Below are 20,937 nucleotides of genomic sequence, written 5' to 3' on the forward strand. Positions count from 1 at the left end.
CAGACCTTTCTCTCAGCTTACCCACTTGCAGTGCTGATTTCCTCTACAAGCCATTCTGAGGGATATTTTCTGCCATGCTCCTGATTTTGAGCAAAATTCAAAATACAAGAGACATCAGCAGAAACCTCCTCTCTAGCACAGCCTGAGAGTGCAGCACAGTGCACCCAGGGCAGGAGGCAGTGCTGGTGGCACAGCTCTGGCCCCAGATTCCCAAATCCATGGCCTCCTCCAGCAATTACTGATGAAGAAACATAAAGCTTGGCCTCTCCTTTCAGCCTGAATGCAAGCACTCTGGTTCTCAGCACTGAGCCACCTGCCCTGGCTAGGATGGGTGAAGAACCAAAATGCTGTGGGAGAAACTGGACTTGATTTGAAAATCTCCCCCTTTAAGCTTCCTTTACAAACACTGAAATGCGTGCATCACTTCCTTCTTCCCACTTAAATAAACCTAAACAATGATAAACTAGCTTAAAACGTGATATAATTAAAACAGCAGTGGTCTAGGTCAGGCTTTTTCCCTCTTGGCATTCTTGGTTTTGGATCAATACATCTCAGCCTTTCAAAATGTTGTCCTGTACATGACATATTACAGACTGAGGCTAAAACCCTGATATATCTACCAGTAATAGCACTGCAATTTGGAAGAAAATAATAAATATGCATGATGGTTTAGAATCACAGCACTACATGGCATATTGCACTCCATGTTTTAGCAACCACGTTTAGCTTTGTGCTTTTTAACGTTGATAACAACTTTGAAACAAATATGTTAACATTAAAGCTCAGGTACACTTATGTATTGTCTATTAGCTTGTAACAAAATTACTCAAATTGAAGAAATAGCTGTTTAAAATCAATTTGGAAATACTCCACACTGAATAAAGCAAGTAGAAAATCAGTCTACTTTATCAAGAAGGTGCTATGAATTTTAAAGATTTTAAAAAATCCACCATCCATAATACAGCCAAAATCATGACACTTCAATGTCATTTTGAGTGTTTTTCAACACTTGATGTTAAAAGCAGTTTAAGATTCTGTTCCTACGCTAACCCAGAGAAAGGCAGGATTGGTTTTTGAGATTTAAAAGTCCATGTGTTAATGCCACAGTCAGAATCCATCCAGCATCCAGCCTCTTGGGCATGCAGAGGACAAACAGCAGCATCAGTCCCTCTTCCACATTGTCCCCTACAATCAAAGGCAGCTGGCACAGCTGGAGGCTCCAGTACCAGGGGGATTGCCAGGATCAAAGGTATTTTCCTTGAGCAATTGGAAGGGTCAATGTTTTGGCTTCTGGCTTTGCCTGAAAACCAAACAGGAGGTGCCAAATCTCACCAGACTCATCTCCGATCTGTTTGTTTCCACCTGGCTTTTACCAATCAGGTAGAACAGATTTCCTGAGAGATTGCATAGAGGGATGAATATTCCACTTCGGTGATCATGTGATTACCAGAACATGTGAGGCACTTTGAGCTTATTTTTTATGACACTCAAACATCTTCAACACCAACAAGTTGCAAACACATCGATTTTATCATGGACTTCCTGGATTCTCCTGATGCAACAAATATCCAAAGGGTAACACCCTGGATGGCCTTACCTATACACATAAGGCTTGTTTTTAAAGGGCATCAATCTTACTTAAAGCTCCTACTTTCCAGGGAATTTTGCCCCTCAGAGTGTTTCCTTTTTCCTTCTCCACTTTGATAATTTGGCATTCAGCAAAACTGCAAAAGCCCACGTGTGTAGGCTGCAGTGTAGGTGAGAACTTCCAAGGACAGACAGACTACTGTCAGTAGGGTTGTTTTGCAATGTTTCCAACTCTTCAGGCAGCCTGAATACCAAAAAACCTGCCAGCTCCCTTCAATGGAAAAAACAACCAAAACCCCTGACTGTGCAGCCACACTCTGAGCAGCAGGCACCTCTCTGCTGGTGGCCAGGGAAAGACTTCTGGTTTTTTAAGAAATCCTTTTTTCCTCCCATTGCATTATTAACAATGCTTACATGGCAAAACTAACAATTTTATTTCAAAGGGATGCTTTATGAAGGTGTGCTGCTGATAAATTCAGTCCAACTTTTCTGGCGTAACATCTACTGAGCACTACTTGAATGAAGGAAATAAAAAAGACCAGTAAGCACCATCACAAATAGGGAGCAACTCATAAAAAGGTATTAAATATGCCAGGGGGTTGTTTCTCCACCTCCCTTTGTCAACAGCCTGTGTGCTGATCTTGCCACAGACTGCAATTATGGTGAGCATCTCAAAGCAAAAAGCACCAACAATCTGATTGAAAAACTGCATGGGTTTTGGTTAAAACAAAAATATTGAAACCCATAGAGAAATGCTGATTTCACCAGTCCACTGGTAGAACAAAGATGATATTCCAGTCTTCAAATCTACATTTTATAGATAGGTTTTACATTTTTTAAAAATATATGTATTATCATTTTGAACTTCGGCATTCCCAGTATTTCTTTTTACTGAAATACTGGGAATCAAAGAAATTGAATATCAAACTCTCTTTGTGCTAGATGTATATATATATCCTCATAGGTATTTAGTGGCAAGTTATTAAATGTCACTATTCATCGAGACAGCACATTTTATATGGGAAAAGAAAAAAAAAAATCTATGTAAAATTTGCAGCAATATTTCAGAGCCCCACTCTGGTATCAATGACTTCTTCACTCAGATGCTCAGAAACAGAGGTGGCCAAGCAGAACTTCCCCTGTGTTTTGCTGAGCTGTCACGTGCCAAACGCAGAGGCAGGGACCGCGACCACCCTGCCTGCACCTTCCCTTCTGGCATAAACAGCAAAAAAAGCCAGGAGGAATTCCGTGTTCAGCATTTCCCAACATCAAATCACACACAAAGGTGTCTGATAAGTATTTACATTGGAAGATGCTGTTCTGGGGTGAAGTACAGCAGTGTTACATACTCCTTATCTATGAACTAAGCACTGTATTCACTTCCATGGAGGGCTCTAAGGCCCCCAGACATTAGCCCAAAGCAAAACCACATTGTCTCCATTTAATTACCTATCTTTTCATACTTGCTGTGATCCAAATGACTGAGTTAAACAAAATGGTTACTAGTAACAGGAGACCATTGATAACCAGCAAGCTGAGGTGGGTGTACGTGCACAGAGTTCAAAAAGAAGATGATGCTGCTGCATGCTGTTTACTTCTCCAGTGTGAATTTATAAAGTGAATTAGCAAGAATTAAAAGGATTAAAGTCCCAGGAACCGATGAAGTCAAAGAGAAATAGAAAATGGATTTACTCCTAAAAAGAAAAAATTATTTAACAACTTATTAAAACAGTTCATCACTGTAATTAAAATCCAAGTGCCTAGAAAAAAGTGCCACAAGAAAGGTAATTATTTATGAGGAGACTTTAAAAAGCCATTCACAGTGAATTTGGGAGAGAATCAGCCTGAAAGAGTTGGTAGTAAAAAGAAATTGTTTGTTTATTCATAAAACTTATTTTGGTCTAGCCTACCACTAAGAATCCCTAACATCTGCTCAATGGCAGCTGTAAGTAACATTAGGAACACTCAGCCAATTTATATCTTTCCTTTTTATTAAAAAGTAAACAGGTCTTCTTAAATTATTCACTAGTAAATTAACATAAAAATCAGTGCTGTAGCTAACCACATTTTGTGGAAAGGCATCTGCAAGCTCTGCATGATCGTGATGATCTCGATCTTTCTACATTTCACTGACTACTTTACTCTTTATGTGATGTCCCACCTAATTTAGAAAATGAAAATGTAGAAAACTTACAAGCCATACAGGAGTCACTGCCATGAATAATACAAAATGCATCACTGACACCTCAAAAGCCATATTAGTTGCCTCCTTCTGACTTTAACTGATTCTGTTCTTTCCTTTGCCTTCTGCTGTATAAAAATTCCTCTCAAATAATCTCAAATCTCTGCTGCTTCTGTCCTTCATGAACAAAACATTCATTAGACAGGAAGGAGCAACAAAATACAGTGGTGTTGCTAATTAATAATTATTTGTTCTCATCTGCAGCTCTTTTTTACTTAGATGACAAAGTGCTCTGCATGTTCCCATGTTTCACTCCAAAACTCTGTTCTTAAGACAGTAAAAAAGGCACAGGAACACTTCAAACCTAAAAGCTTTTCTTTACCTCTCACTAACTTTGCATTTTTAACTCAATCTCTTAAACATGTTAGAAGAAAAATACAGTACTTTCTTCTTGAGTTTCTCTCCCAGCACAGTTCTTATTTCATAATACAAGCAAGTGCCTGCAAATGAACTCACCAAGAAGTTGTTCAAGGGCACGGAGCAGCTCTGCTTATTTTAATAGGATATTTTTATTTTACTTCTAGGGAAAAAACAAGTGTTTCTGCAGTGATCTCTGGAGACAGTTTAAAGCTGAGCTGTAATTCTAACCCAGGAACTGGAAATAGCATCGTTACAACAGCACAGAGCCCACCCAGCTGAAGCTCCTGGAGGATTCTGCCTTGAAGCTCCAAGGAAGCTGCTGAGAAGCTGCATTTGCTGAGATCCAGAGGAAACACAGTGCCTGATTACCACATAAACCTGGCTAGTTAGCTATCAACAGCATCTACATGGTGCCATGGTAGCAGAGAACCAGCTGGAAAATGCCATCCCTCCTCTTCCTGGGGACTAGGATTCCCAAAAAACACAGCAGCCCTCTCCATCATACCCCACCAAGCTGCCTCCACATCCTGGGGTCAGCTCTCTGTCCCAAAGCTCCATTTATGGGTAAGGTTTTGTACTTTGAGTTCACTTTCCAGGACTGGTGGGAAGGAGGCTTTTGAAGACACATGTCTCACAATTTTATATTCCATAATTTCAGTGTCATGCACAGAATATGGAATAACATCCCTTGTTTCCTTTTTGGTCCACATTGAACTAACAGATGAATTAACAGATCTTTGTGAAAAACTACAAGATTTCACTCCTTCACTCCTGTGATGTTTGGGATTGGCTGGTAAATTGGACATTGGACTGGCAACATGACTGCAAAGGTGATGGAAAGAAGATGTTATACTCGGAAAGAGCTCCTGGTATCACCAAAGGAGGAATCTTTTCTACACCTTAGATTTAGTAAGAACTCAACTTTAGAAATCAGCTGCAGTTGTACACTGCAGAGAAATCACTTTATAACCCAAATGCTAGCAGGAAAGAAACTTCAAAGGTACAGAAGACAATCAGATGTCAGATCCCTGTTGACTTGCCATGAAGACTATGGCCTTTGCTGTCAATTTAGTCTTTGAAAAATTCCCTCAGAAGGAGAACTACTACAGACACCTCTGGGAAAGCTATTGTCTTTAGTAACTAGAAAGCACAGGCAGAAATCTAAATTGTCTTCTCTGAGATAGGCTGAATTTAAAAACTACAATTTCTGAAAAGGAATTGAAAAAAACAACCGAAGAAACAACAAAACCAAATGAGGAACATATCCCAGGGGATGAAATCCCAAAGAATGGCATCAAAGAAGGGAGTCTCTTCCATTCTTTCCATTATCATCCCAACACAATTTGAGCAACAGGAACCAGAGGAACACAAAAAGGCTGGGAGACAAACTTCAAGAAACCCAAGGAAATTCAAGTTCCTTGTGTAACTCATTAAAAACACTGCAAGCAACCACAGAGGCAAGGTGGAAGAGTCTGTTTCCAAACACCATTGAAATGAGTATATTCTATGATAAATGCATTTGCATTTGACCACTCCTGTGTGGCTCGGTGAGGAATGTGTGCAACTAAAATAAAATATATATATTTTATATTCATATATATATAAAAATAGAAGTATAAATATACATATAAAGATATATATGAATATAAATATAATATATATGTATTTACACTTTTTATCAGTGTGTTTAACATTTAGCTCTAACACTCAAATAAGGAAACAATCTATGCCCTCCTTATGGGAAACTTCTTGTTTTTGTCCCACTTTCATGCCTCAGCTGGTATTTCACTTATGTTTGTGCTCATCTCATTGTTTTTCTGTGTCTTTATGATTGAATGGTATATTCAAGTGAATATCTAAATTTTTTTAAAATAAACTAATGACATTCAAGATCACATATTCCTGATGTATTTTTCCACTCAACACATTTCTCTTCAAAAGTCTAAATCCACATTGCTGCTGCCAGGAGTAAATATCTTCAAATCAGACAGACACAACCACTAGGCCTTGATACCTTAAAAAGCAACAACAGTCAGAAAAAAAGAATATATATATATCCAGGACCTACAACCCTAAAATCATGCTTATTTTATTTCCACATCTATATTAAGTTTCTGTTAAGGAAGTGGATTTTTTAACTAGTCTTCCTACTTGCAAACTCTTAAAAGATACTTTAATATTTCATGAGCCAATTTTATATAATTGATAGGTACAGTAAATTAAATATTTATTTCTATTTTTCACTGGTTTAGTAGAATTTAACACCTGCTGCTGACAGAATAAAAAAAAAAAAAAAACCTGAAATATCGGAGAAATAAATAGTACCCAGTACATCTATTGATTTTACATAATATTTCCATGTTTTAAAATTGCATTCTCTCAAATCATTACCTTCAATACTGGAGCTTCACAGATGCAAAGTTTTTTTTGCCAGGAAGCCCTGTTATTTTGCTGGCATGTTTGAGTGGAACTATTCACTGTGCAACAATTTCTGAGTCTGAGGTGATATGAAACTTCAGAAGTTTTAACTCAAATTCTAACAAGTTATTTAACATAGAGACAAGGTTTCATTCATGGGGAAAATTAACCCAACAGAGGTGCTTTCTCACCTCTCTGCATCAGTTGCTATAAATTGAAAATATACCGTTTAGATATTCCTTAATTAACATGTTTTGGAGAGATCTTGAATACCAGCAAAAGGAAAGTGCTATTCAGGCACTGAGGATAATTTGCTAATAGAAGTTTGACCCCTCTCAACAGTGTGCTGTCCTGTCAGTACCTGCCCACTCACTATTTCACAACCAGCTCCAAAGCATCAATTTCTACCTTGTAATGAGAGAAATTAAACTTCTGTTTATATCTTAATTTACTAAGCCTCACAGAGGTGCTATAAAACGTGCAAGTGTTAATTTTACACACATAAAACCAGAGAGGCAAGAAGAGTTGTCAACAGTGATGATGTGCTGGAAGTCATTCTGCAACCTCAAAGCCATCTTCTGGTTTCCTGACTTGGTGTTCTTCTGGTGAGAAGTGCTTGGAAACAGCTCTGTTCCTATCTGTAAGTGGAGATGGTGGAGGGAGAAAGCCAGGTGGTGGTGTGGGAAACACAAAATCAAACAAACAGGTACAAAGCTGACAAGTTTTACACTGTTTTATAGTTGTATTTCTTCTTTGACTTCACTGGAGGGTATATATTCTTATTTTCTGATTACAGGAGAATACCATTAATAGAACAGACCTTGCACAAAATTAGCAGAGTTGCCAGGCATCCTGCTCTGACAAATATGAATGGCCCCAAACCAAGATCTCCCCTCAGATATGGCTGTGTAGGCAGGCACACACTTCAGTAAGCACATAAATAAATGCATAACAAAATGTGCCATTGCATGCACGTCTGGGTTTTTAACAAACTGCAAACAAATGAGGCTTCACTGTATGCACTCTAACTCTGTTCTCACTTCACAGACTCTTTGTATCTTTATTTTTCCCCCAACATCTTTGTTTCTCTTAAGTGTTACTTCTGTCCTCTAGTTACCCATGCAGGGTTCTGTTGACTCAACTGGAAAGGCTTTTCATGAGAGCCTGCCCTAGCCTGTCTCAACCACTTTCCATTCCTTCACTTCTGATTCCCTATTCCCTACACATATATTACTGAGCTCCAGACAGATTTTTAAGTCTCATTTCACATTCCTTCAAGGTCTGCTTTACTCAAGCCCCACTTTTTTTTTCTTTTTTTTTTTTTTTTTTTTCTTTTTGCTACTAGTCTTTGCATGGCCTCTCATCAGCAATTCACACCTGAGGATATTGTGATTGCATTGTTGGAACTTTTCAACTCCAAGCTTATCTATCACGCCTACATTATTTCTAGTGATTAGCTGCAGTATCACTGCTAAGCTTGTAGGCAATTACCTCATTTAAGGGAGCATCCTTGTAGTGCCTCACTGAACATGCTGTTATCTGCATTTTCCTACTGCTGGCTTTTTTATTTCTCCCCATTCTGTACCAGAACAAATGAAGTCACTTGTTTCTGTTCCAACCTCTTTTAGGCTGATTGTATTTAAAGATACGCCATCTTTTGATCTTACACTTAATTCAAAAACTTTCTTAGTCCATGATATCATTCAAAACTTTGAGACAGACTGCCACACTGCATCTCAGTTTTCCACAGTGCCATTTGAGCTTGCTCTTTGCACTAAACTTTCAGTGATGCTGACTAGAGCTTTGAACAACCACAGAATGCAGGACATCTGGAGCAGACAGGGAAGTGATCGACACCGAGGATAATTCCACAGCAATAATCACTGCCCTGATAAGCCACTTAAGCAGCCAGCTGCAGCCACCTCTACATTCAACACAGTGGCCAAGAAAGGCTCAGGCACCAGTCAGTGCTAAATAAGTACTCTTCCCACACACTCCTGAGAGTCAGGACTCACTAACTTGTCCCCAGCCCCATGCTGGACCTCCAAACCAGAGCTGAGCATCACCTGCCACCCTGGAGAGCATTCGGAGACAGATCACATCCAGAGAAAGGAGCTGCCTCTAGAAGAAGACAGACACACATTGCCCCTGATTTCTGATGGGTGTTTCACAGTTAGAGGGTATCCTTTCCAAATACACCATCAACTCAACACAGTGGCTGTATTTCAGAGAGGCAAAACAAGACACAAAGTGAAATTTGGTTTTTGTGTTACAGAGCCTCCTCCCTTGGCTTGCCTTTCATTTGCAAATGCTCTGGGCTCTAATAAATGACTGACTTAGTATCAAATGACAGCTGAAGTTGTAGACACATAATTAAACTAACACATAATACAACTCACATGATGCTGATGGGGGACCCTTGATTTTTGGACTGAGCATGAGACTTCAAGCCAGAAACTCACAACTTGTAGAGTTTTGCATGGGTCTCAAAGAGACAAGAGCAGTTGTTGGGTGCTGCAAAGTTGTTTATTGTATGAATACAGTCTCAAAGGTGAGGAGTTCAGAGTGTTAAAGTCTGTACTAAAACTTTTCTGGCATAAGTCCCAATATATTGAGCAAAAGCAGCAGCAACAGCAAAAGCAGCAGTTTCTTCTTCTTTCTGTGTTGTGATGATGATGATGAATTTTCACCTCAATACAGGGGGATTATATTCATAAATCAACTAATCAGCTAAAAATACTATTCTAAAACATTCTTTCTACACCAATCTAAGCTTAATTCTAACATGAGAAAGTAGTGTCAGCTCTTACCTAAAATTTACGTATATAGTATTATCGATTTATGTAAACAGCTTTATCTCTTCTATCTAGAAATACAAGCTATGTTTTTGTTATGTGTAGAACTAAGTTAAATCTGTAAAAAAGTAACACTACTGAACTTTAAACTAGGCTTTAGGGCTTTTAACTAGCTAACACAGTCTCTTAAGGCACTTAAGAGATATTTCTACTTACTTAAAACTAAAACTTACACCCTTATTTCATGTCTATGGCTTAAAATATTTCTCTCAAGGCTTCAATTCAATACCTGTATTTCTTTCTCTCTCTGAGGGACTCAGAGATGCTTCTATTCCATGCATTCCAACAACTGATCTCAGTTTGACTTTTGCTTTGTCTGCTATTATCTCTGTCTCGTATTTCACAAGGCAATTGTAAGACTTACTCTGCCAATGTCAGTTATGTGCTTTGAAGACATAAAGTACTAAGTGCCAAGTATTATTACTTATTCAGTAGTCTTGTTTCCTATGTTTGAGCAAAGCATGCCTTGCTTTTCAGTCAATTTTGCTAGTTTGGTTTCCCTTGGCCTCTCATCTTTCATGGAACAGTCACCTGGCAGAAGTTTTGGCTCTTTCTGGTCCACATCCAGCAGTAGGAAGTCAGCCCTTGCACTCAGATGACTGCTAGCATGTTCACAGCCACACCACATAACCCTGCTCAGAACAAATCTGTGCAAGAAAGTGCTCACAACAACAACAGCTATTGGCATCTTAGAGTTTGTCTTCCCTAATGTTGACCTCAGGATAAAAATCTTATTCAGAGCTGAGGTAAAAGCTCTGTGTAGCCAGGCATTATTTTGTGATGTTCCAAACCATCTCTCTCTCTCCTGTGAACTGTAACACCAAGCTTTTCCTCACTGTTTGGCTATGTTATTTCTGTTCACTTTGGAATGAACAGCATCAAAGGATCTAAAACCATTTCTGCTCACTTATTCAATGTGTTTTAATTTTCCCCTTCTAGACACGAGAGGCCTTATTGCTTCAGACACCTTCTGCTACTTCTTGCAGGATTTTTTGTGCAGGAGACTTTAGCAATTGGTCTGTTTTAGCACTCATTCCCTTCTTAAATTCAATGTTTGCATTAGTCAGTATCTGCACATACCACTTATTTGACTAATTGTTTAATGACCTATGAAAAAATTGTTTAAAACCCATACATCAGCAGAGCTGCAGAAGAACATGCATCACTCTTTCCTGCTCCTTACAGAGGTACTTGTGTAGATATAAATAAAGAAAACAATTATCTTTCACATGTCACTGCTGTGCTCCCTCAGCATCCCAAAGTGTGGCATAAAAGGAGAGATTTTCACAGTCAAAATGACACAGATCAAGTTTTCACTTTCAAAGTACCTTTACTTCATCACTTCCTCCACCTCCTTCCTAGTCTGCCTATCTTAATGATTATGAATTGCTACACAGTACAATAAAGATTTGTAATTAGGTAATATGGTTTTCCAGAATAAAAATATGAGCAAAACATGCAATTAAGTCATCAGCAGCTTTACTGAAGTATTCTTCTACTACATCTTTCCATTCCTTGTCTGCCTTCCTTGGCTGTTTCTGATGTCTGTGTCAAGAAACAGAAGTTTAAAAATGGCCCACCTCTCATACTATGTACAAGAACTCTTTTCTTGAGTGTTCTCAAGAAGAAATTGAGAAATTTCTTATTGAAAATTCTCAATGAAGAAATATGTAATAGTTACAGCCAGCATGGGGGAGTCATGTGCTCCTTAGGATTGTTTATTCCAAGAGACTACTCAGGCACAGACTTGAGTGTCTCCTGTAGAAATGGACATGATTTACACAAGGATGCAGCAGACACTGAACACCACTAATGACTTTATTCTGTGTCCCCAAAGCAGAGTCAAATATGCAGTCAGTTTAATTAGAAGCTCATGCACTGAAAAAACCACCAGGACTTGAAGAAGCCCAAGAAATGGCAATGGATGCTCTAAACCAATGGCCCAAAATTCCCTGATTCAGTGCTAGGCTTTTTTCTCAGTCAGCTTTCCAAAATCAATGTGCTCCTTTGGCAGTGGGACAGAGGCACTGCTGTGCAAATCTCCCTGCCATCCTGTCCTCCTCAGCACTGCAGAGATTATTCCTGCCAGGTGACTCACTGTCCTTAGAGGGATGTCAGCCTCTTTCACTCAGAAATAGCTTCTTAAATATTCCGGAAGAATTTATGGCGTGTCAGTCAAGTTGGTAAAGGCACAGTTAAAAGAATTTAAGATACCTGTGTGCCTCCTCTCATTCTGATGTCTTTCTCCTTATGGACTGTACTGGAGAAGGGAGAAAAGCAGCCATGGAGAATTATTTCAGAGATAATAGGAGTCAAGAGGCACCAGTTCAAACAGATGAAAAGTATAGATAATATACCAGTTTATATTATATATAATTATAATATTATATATAACATAACATATATAATGTTATATATTGTTATATTATTATATAGTGTATATCTGATCTATTATATTAATTATATTAATATTTTATATCACATATATTTAACTTACATATAATATACCTTTGGTGGCTTTGTGCTTCAGGGCCTTGGTGGATGTGTGCATGCTCAGCAAGGCACTGCAAACATCTGTAACCCCAGGATTTTGTGCTCCCCACGTGGTAGGCTGGCATCATGGACAGTGAAGTGAGAACAGTTTAAGGACTGCACACCCTCAGTTGCACTGATACAACTGCATGAAATGCAAGGCTGTGGACCAGATTACTGAGGCTGTGACCATTTAAAAAAAAAAACCTAAAACACTGCAAACCAATCAAAAGCCCCATAGAAAACTAGTTAACCCTTTTCTGGAATAATTTTCAACTGTAATTTTTTGAAAACTCAGCTTACAGTGACACATGAGGAGCATTTCTAACAGCACAACTGAAAGAACTGTATTTAGTTGTAAAGGACAGGAAGAACTGGTCAGAAGCAGCAAAAACTTCTAAAGCCAGATACAGTTGAATCCACTGTACTGTGGATTCATTTTCTCCCCAAAATGATACAAATAAAACAAAATTCAACTGGAATTTGAGGCTCTCAGCAGTTCTGACAAGCTGGAGTCTGAAAACCTAACCCTCAATGCCTGTATGCGGAGCACAAATAAATTCTTATTTTTATGCCTACCCACAAAGAAAAAGCTAAAGATTGAAATAAGGAAATTACTGGATGTATTCAGATGGATAAGTATCTTGAACAGTGAATAACTAGGCAAGGAAAATCATTAACAATAGAGCCATCTGCTGTATTTCAAAAAAACTACACCAGCAAAATCCTGAAAATGGTAAAATGCTTTACAAGCTGAATTCTTCACTACTCAGTGGTACAAAAAGTGATCATAATGATTAGTGCATCAGTTTAAATAAAAGGAAATGTGTATTTCTTACACCTCTTTTAATTAAAAGCAATATTTAGTGGCATAATACTGATCCTCTGTGTCTAATGATATTAATTGACATTGTAGCTGGGCTTGTTAGAAGGCTGAAATGCTCTCCATTCCACTTGAATCAGAGAAGCACAGAATTGTGTATGGTAACAGTGAGGTCAGCATCAAGCTGAATATTTATTTAAATACTGACAAGACACTTGATTACATTTTTCTTGCTTTAAAGTAAGAATTTTCAGTCTGAAGAAAAAAAAAGGAGGAAAAAAAAACCCCACAAAAAATGAGGGGAAGTTTAGAAGACAGACTAAACCAAGTGGTTCTTAGTATATTTTTACACTTCTGGAAAGGAGGAGCCCTCTTTCAAGCATGGTGGGAAGAATAAGTGGCCTGGAAGCCAATTCCCAATTTTGCATCTCCAGCATAGCACTGGAACACAAAACTATAACCCTGGTTCAGCTAGGAAAAGTTGTACCAGCACAGACCCAAAGCTGCAGAGAGAGAATATACTGCTGGAAATCTGGGATCAAATGGGTGCTAAGCTATGCAAAAATGTAACACCTACAAAGTATGGAAGCTTGGTTTCCTGAGCTGCCCGCTCAGAGTGGGTTAGAAGTGATCACAAACCAAAACTGAGAGCTTTTGGCATCAATCTTCACAGGGAAGCTCCCCTTTCATTTAAAACAAGCTTGTGAGCCATCTACCTACATCCTATCCTGTAGGTCACCACAACTGCCTCCATGTGTCTGCCCCAAATGGCCAAATATTAAGTATTCTGAGCAGATCAGATGTTTGACAACAAATTTTTCTTGTTTCTACAACCCTTGCCATTCAGCAGTTTCTTATTCAACATTTCATGCAGTTTTTTGTAGGTTACACCAAAACAAATCACACTACATTACTCCACCTGCAGCTTCAGTAATTGCTACACAAGTTTTTCCTACCATCAGCAAAACCAAACTTTCACGACTAGAATTTTTTAAGCCTCATAAATAAGACAGCAAAGACATTCTTAGCTTAAAAGGAGAATCAAGTGTATTTACCTGCCATCATAGCTATCATACTAGCTTTGTAGACATTGGCAAGGGAGCCCAGTTCACCTGTAGCCAAGATTGTTTTCATGTGAGCTTCTCCACAGGCTGCACGGCACAGACGGATCTCCTCGTAGAGACCTGGGGATAAAAGCATGGGGGAATGATCAAAGTTGCCTGAGAGAGATTTTCAAGTATGGCTGTAATTTCCACTTCTGGATTAATTTCCAATCTTATAATTAGTTGTAGCACTCAGGAACTTAAGTTTTGTAAGTTCAGCAAATTACATGACTGGAGGTAATTAACAGCGCCGTGCAGTTTCAGACTTTACTTAATAGCTATTAATGTCTGTTCTCTCAGAACTACAAATGTACAAAATGAATGACTACATCAGGAGAAAAAAATGCTATGACAATAAGGATTGATCTTAAACCAGCTTTTCCAGCTGATTTATATGGTAGCACATTGAATCAGGACTCAGAGATAGCTATGTTCTCCTCTGCACCTGGCCAGTGAAACATTCCCACCCCTCCTGGTAAAATTCAGCAGTGCTCCCACAAAAATTTACATATAGGGAGACTAAAAAGAGCTAGAAATTAATGAAGCATTTGTCAGAAGTTGGTCACTCAGGGATGTTTAAGATTGCTCCAATGTGGGGAGAAAAGCAGCTCTGACAGTGCATAGTCACCAGTTCTGGATTTTGAATTTTAAAAAAACTAAGATGCAAAAATAAACAAACAGGATGCTTTTGCAAGAGGGTCCTTTTGACAAACTGTACTCAATCTTCAAACACATAATCAAAAGGTTCTTTGACAGAAGGCTAAAATACAGCTTTAAATATGTCTTGCTAAACCAGTCCAGGCTATCAAGACTCATTTTTTTTTCAGCAATAAAAAACTTCTTTTCCCCTCAGCCCTTGAGTGAGACCTGGAAGCGCAGGGCAGGGTTTGCCAGCTGTGGCAGGACCCTCATCCAACAATGCCATGGGCACACCAGGGTGCCCAGGGCTGGAATTGCTGGGCTGGCCAGCTGAGACATGCTGCACACATTAGCAGACAACTGGCTGATGCACTTAGCAAGTCCCTTTATAGACACCAGGCTTCACCTTGTTTCTTACTGTGTACCAAAGGTGTGAATTAATCAGTACTAGCATGCAGTCTAACATGTTTTATTGATCAATTGGTGATGCTCCAGAAACCTACATCAAATCAAGGCTCAAAAAGGAAACACAAAGGACCTGTGCTATTTTTTTTTTTTTTTTTGTGCATTTAATAACCCTGCTCATGTTAGATCCAAACGAAATCTCTTTTTGTGGAGCAGCTCTTTCCTGAAGCTTTTGAAAACCCCGAGAAAGCAGCTTTCTTCTTCTTCCAGTTTCGGTAACAAGAGGAAAAAGTTTTCTCTACCTTTGAGATACGCCACCAAAAATGTCAAAATAAAATCAACAAAATGTACATTTAGGTTGGATTCCATGAAAAGAAATTACATCCTCACAGCTGTTGTTCCCTGGCACTGCAGCTCCAGCACCCTCCCTCGTAGTTGGAAGGTAGTTTTACATGCAATTAGCGTCAAGCTCGTTTGAGCAGGCTCACTGCCTGCCAGCACACATCATCCCACGGACAGGAACCACTCGGGATCCTCAATCATCCGTGTCTACCAGCTTAGCTGGGGTGGAGGAAAAGTGGGCACACTTTAATGGGGCAGGTGTGTAGGTAAGAAATGCTGTTCTTTATTCAAAGACCAATTATTGCAGACAATAGCTGACATTCACAGGGCGTTTTCAACCCAACAGTGAAAGTACAGAAGAAATGCAGCTACATTTGGGACAGAGTAATTTAACCAGAGCATCCCAATCCCAACTGCTTTGATACAGAACAAGTGTAAAAAAATCCTACTCCCTTTAAAAATAAAAGGAGCAGTTTCAATACTCAGCCAGATTTAAATCAAGGCACAAATAACGGGATTATCCTGAAAATCTTGGGCAAATGTCTAAAGTATAGCTGGAGTTAGTCACACTTCAAAATGTACTCAGGGTTTCAAGGAGTGCTGGGCTTCCTGTGGGACAGTCTGTGCTGCCAAAAAGGCCAGCACTTAAGGACTCAGTTCCATCAAGCTGAGCAGCAGCAGGACCAAAGCTGGATGTTTACAAATGCAGGAATATCTGTGACCTGTGCAGAACACCAACAGCCACAGCACACACAGCATCTCTGTTTGCCAGCAGTGGCACAAGGATTTTTGGTCAAAAATCTCTATCACAGAAAAGCCTGCAGGCATATTTTCAACTAGGAGCTAAGAACATCATGAAGTGGTTGCAAGAGACTTTCTTTTTGGCTCCTAAAAACAAAGAAAAAGCTCTCAAAGCAAATGGCCAGTATTCTCCAGCATATTTAACAAAGCACCAATATTATCCATTCTAAAAGCAGTCTAAATCTTAAGCCAGGGGAAAAAAAAACTAAAAAAGAAAAAAAGCCAAGAAAACCCAAACCAATAATCCCACAAAAAAAAACCCAAAGCAAGCCAACATATATAGAATATACCTGGAATATATCAGCTGCTCATTAATATAGTTTGCAGTAGCTCTACTGACCAAATGGATGTGACATAAGAACTCTTCTGCTTTGCACCACTTGAGATTCCTGACAGTTTTCATGAGCTAGATCTACTTTTACTAGATGCATTTATAGAAGTCAGAAAAATTCAGATTTTGTAGGGAAAAAAATGCTTTTGTAGCTGTGGTTTTAATTTCACTCTTATGAAACACAAGAGTTGTAAGTTTTATTGTAATTTTCCTAACAGTGTAAATATTTAGTACATTATGTTGAATTTTCGCAGCTATTAAATACAGCAAAGAAAATGTTCCTTCCCCTATACATTTCCCAAACAAGCATCCCTGATAATTTCTGCTGTAATCTGCACTAGATTGTCTAGATGGTCTCTTACTTTGGTGTAATACATTACTCCTAAAAATCACAAAATAAAGGGGATAATCCAGATCTCCTACAAAGGAAATGAAAATATTAAAGGAGGAAAAAACCCACACTGCTTAATTTTTAATGGAATATTTCCTCTTCAAAAATGTGGTGATAAAATCACTTTTTTTTTAAAAAAAAAACAATTTATTTGGTGTTTCTATCTAGTCAGTCACAATGACTGATGTTAGAAATTGAGATGAGAAGATGTTTTGATTTTTGGTAGCCCAAAAGATCAAGGTGATCGTGATGGGGAAAACTGGAAAATGGATTAACAATGCTCCTGAAGCCACTGACAGTGAAGCATGGCCAGGTGTGGGATTAGCACTAACATTACTGCACCCCACCCAGCCTCAGGAGGTACAGAAAATATTGATAACAGGGGGAAAAAAGAATAATAAATAGGTATTTCAACAATTTGTTGGTCAACTTGATCGCTCCTTCCATAAAGATTCCATATTCTGTGTCTAAAGGAAGTATCCAAATTGATAATTTATGTTTAATCCATACTTTGTCAAGTAATACAAGACAATAGCTGAGTAAACTACTTGGAAGTAGCATTGCTTTAAAAGCTAAAAGGTTATAAAAAGCATGTAAATTCATAAACTTATATCTCATTTAATGTTATTTTCTGATGTAATTTAGCTGTCCAATGAAGCTGCTTTCATATTCAGCATTATTTAAAAGATCTTAACAATTACTTCACAAAGATCTGCAAAGTACATTCTGAGTGTCATAAAGAGCTCCAGCAATATTCAAGAACTGCTTTAAAATCATTTGACATAATTGGACATACACTAAAATATTTAATAACCAAACAAGCCTTTGAAGCAAATCACAAAGCAGCACTACTCTATTGTGGTGACCCCAATTATTGCACAGGCTAGAAGAAAAGCTAAAAATGAACAGTGAAATAAAACACTCTACCACAAAGATTTTTTTCCAATAACTTCTGAAGTTGTGAAGATTGTCAGCATAAGAAAATGTTCATAAAATTATATTATTATTATTATTACCATTAGCAGAAGTTATAACAGAACTGCAAGGCAGCTTTAGTTGAGGAAGCACCTTGAACACAGGCACAGGTATTGTTACACTACTTAATTTTAAGTAATATAGGGATTTAGCCTAAAAAGATCTTTCTTTGTCCCTTCTTCTAGATTCATTAAAAGTATTTTATAGATTATTCTGCACTATCCCTAATCACACAGGTAAGATATCTATAGAAAGCTAAACAGGAAGACAGAACACAGATTTTCACCAAAAATCCAGATTACCTAATCAAATACCTTTTATTTTAATAGAAATGTCAAATATTGTAATTTTTCACCTTGTGGCATCTCTATGGCAAGTAAATTCTATTTCTGAAGTAGCTTTTTTTCAGGATCATGTATACACATGTCACAAACAGATTCAGATTCACAAATAAACTTAAGGAATCATTTGGAAATAATTTGAATTCTGCTTTCAGTGAAAAAAAAAAAAAAACAACTATATAAGCCACACCAAAATAAGGATGGCTTTCAACCTTGTCATGACTTCAGCTCTGGATTAAAGAATATGCATGCCAAATTAAAAGCCATCCCTAATTTACTTATTTAGTAAACTGACATCTTCATATCACATCCATCAGTGCTGTGTCTGTGCACTCCTCCCCTGTGATTTGTGACCACAAAGAATAATTCACCTCCCGTGCAGAGAGAGCTAACAACACATGGCCAGCTCATTTCAGCCATGACCCAAACTCTCAGTCCAAGCCCTGTGTTTCTCCTCTGAGTTCTCCTTCATATAATCCTTAAATAACTAAGGCCAAAAGTATGGATATGCAAATACTACCAAGATATAAAAGCAAGGAAACCAGTCCTGAAGACACAGATGCAGAAGCATGAGGGGCTTTTGGTTCAATTCTAACTGTTAATTGAAAGAAGACCAGAAAATACAATATATCTATATAAAAAATTTAATATAATAAATATAATATAATAAATAATTTAATATAATAAATAAATTATAATAAATAAACTATAATTAATATACTATAATCTAATAAATATAATAAATATAATATAATATAATATAATATAATATAATATAATATAATATAATATAATATAATATAATATAATATAATATAATATAATATAATATAATATAATATAATATAATATAATATAATATAACATAATATCTATTATAATACAGAATGTAATAATATATATTATAGAATATATATAGAATATATATAGAATATATATAGAATCTATAATATATATTATAGAATATAATAATATATATATAGAATATAATAATATATATTATAGAATATATACTATTTTATAGAATATATGTATTATATTATATTATATTATATTATATTAATGAAAATATATTTAAACTATATAAATATAGATTTATATATAAAATATATTTTATATTGTATAAATATATATTATATATAAAATATATTTTATATGTTTATTAACATATATTTATAGATATAATATCTATAAAATATATATAAAATATATCTATTACCATGATTTCTCTTATTTCCTTAAATAAAATCAGGTGCCAGGGGTGCATTATAAAGTCTTCCAAGGAAATAGGATATTATGGCACTGTGTTATACAGCTAAGTGGAAAATTCATTCCAAGACAATGATGTGTCTACCTTCACATGGAGATTAGTTATAGGAGCACTGTCAGCACTTAAGGCAAACCATTCACAGTACATTAAGGATGCAATTAGAGCAAAAACCATCTTCAGCATTATTGTTCTTACTAATTAGTAGTAGTCTACAGACGCCAGAACATCAATAATAATACGAACAGTCAATTTGTAACCTCAACTCTCAGGAAAAAGAAAACAACTAAAATACGTGTTTTCCTCAAGAATTGAAACATGTATATTTAAAAAGGTATCATCTACATTAGCAGCCCCTTGGGCTTTCTAACAAAACTCTTCAAATAATTAGGCTTTTACTTGCTATTTTTTTAATGCTGTACACAAAATCCTCTAAAGGCACGGAGGGAATAGACCTGAATTTTCAAAGCACAAAGTCATTCTGCCTGCCCAGCCTGATACAACATCCAACAGCATTCCCCTCAAAAAGTCCAACCCTTTGGCATAAATTGGTTAAATCAGTTTTAACTGATTATCAGTTATCAGTTCCTCTGAGGGGAGAGACCAGATTCATCAAGGACTGATGGAGAAATTTAGGGAAGAGACAAAGACAGGTCCTGCATGTGCAGAAAGGTTTAAGTTCCTTGAGAAAGGAACTTTTTTACTCACCTTCCCACTGGCCAGTCAGCACCAGACTCCTGCTGATGACAATGTCAATCTCTCGGGCACCATATTCCACTGCCAGCCTTATTTCAGTCAGTTTGGCCTCTAGAGGAGTTTGTCCAGATGGAAACCCAGCAGCCACTGCCATCAAAGGGGTGCAGGTAGAAGGAAGAAATGTTTCATAAATGTGCTAAAGTTTTATAAATTGACCATAAAATTGAAAATACCGGTAGTACACCAAAAAGTTTGAATGCTATTCTTTTTTTAATGCTTGCCATGATTCAAAAAAATCTAAAGGCACCTCATCCTGCCCTCTCCTCATTAGCTCTACCCTCAAAAAACAATGTCCAGCAAGGTAAGTACATCTTCTGAAAAGACCTTTCACGTGCCTTGATATTTTCCAGAACAGCATAAAGTTCCAAAAGTTTCCAAAACTACATTAAAGCACAGTATCTACTGCTTCTAGCAGAACTGAGCAAACAAGGAGTGAGCTCATATATGAAGCAATATATACATTTTTAATTTTTTCCGATTCTTTTAAGTAGTATCTTGAGTTAAATCATAATAATATTGTTTAATGGTGAAATCACAAGACAGCAAAAATTGCTTTCAGTGAGTTCTATTTAAGATTATGTTTATGATGTTTAAGTACAAAACCCAAAGGTAACTTTGGAAATGGAAAAAATAATGGCTTTGTCAGAGATTGTCTTTCTCTTTGACATATAAATGCATTTAGCGTGCATTTTTTCCCCTACACAACAGTGAAAAAAGAACAAAATACAAGTACCTTAGCTTTTAATACCTCATCTAACTTCAAAGTTTT

At 37.2% G+C, this 20,937-nt stretch overlaps 1 protein-coding gene across 7 annotated transcripts in view; it reads right to left on the reverse strand.

Annotated features, from left to right (window-relative positions):
- Positions 1-20,937, reverse strand: part of DERA (deoxyribose-phosphate aldolase) — a 45,760-nt gene that overhangs the window by 13,317 nt on the left and 11,506 nt on the right. For 5 of the 7 annotated variants that reach the window (XR_009279091.1, XM_058852957.1, XM_058852956.1 and 2 more), the window contains exons 5-6: positions 20,121-20,255; positions 13,873-14,001 (exon numbers count right to left, since the gene is read on the reverse strand). Coding sequence is in view for 6 of the 7 variants with exons in the window: in XM_058852957.1 (XP_058708940.1) it covers positions 13,873-14,001; positions 20,121-20,255 (264 nt within the window). In the remaining variant the exon portion in view is untranslated. Of the gene's footprint in view, positions 1-11,313; positions 11,723-11,959; positions 12,074-13,872; positions 14,002-20,120; positions 20,256-20,937 lie in introns of those variants that run through there. The other 2 variants (XM_058852959.1, XM_058852960.1) reach the window with 2 other exon arrangements.

Source organism: Poecile atricapillus, chromosome 18 (assembly GCF_030490865.1).
Source record: "Poecile atricapillus isolate bPoeAtr1 chromosome 18, bPoeAtr1.hap1, whole genome shotgun sequence".
NCBI classification, from domain to species: Eukaryota; Metazoa; Chordata; class Aves; order Passeriformes; family Paridae; genus Poecile; species Poecile atricapillus.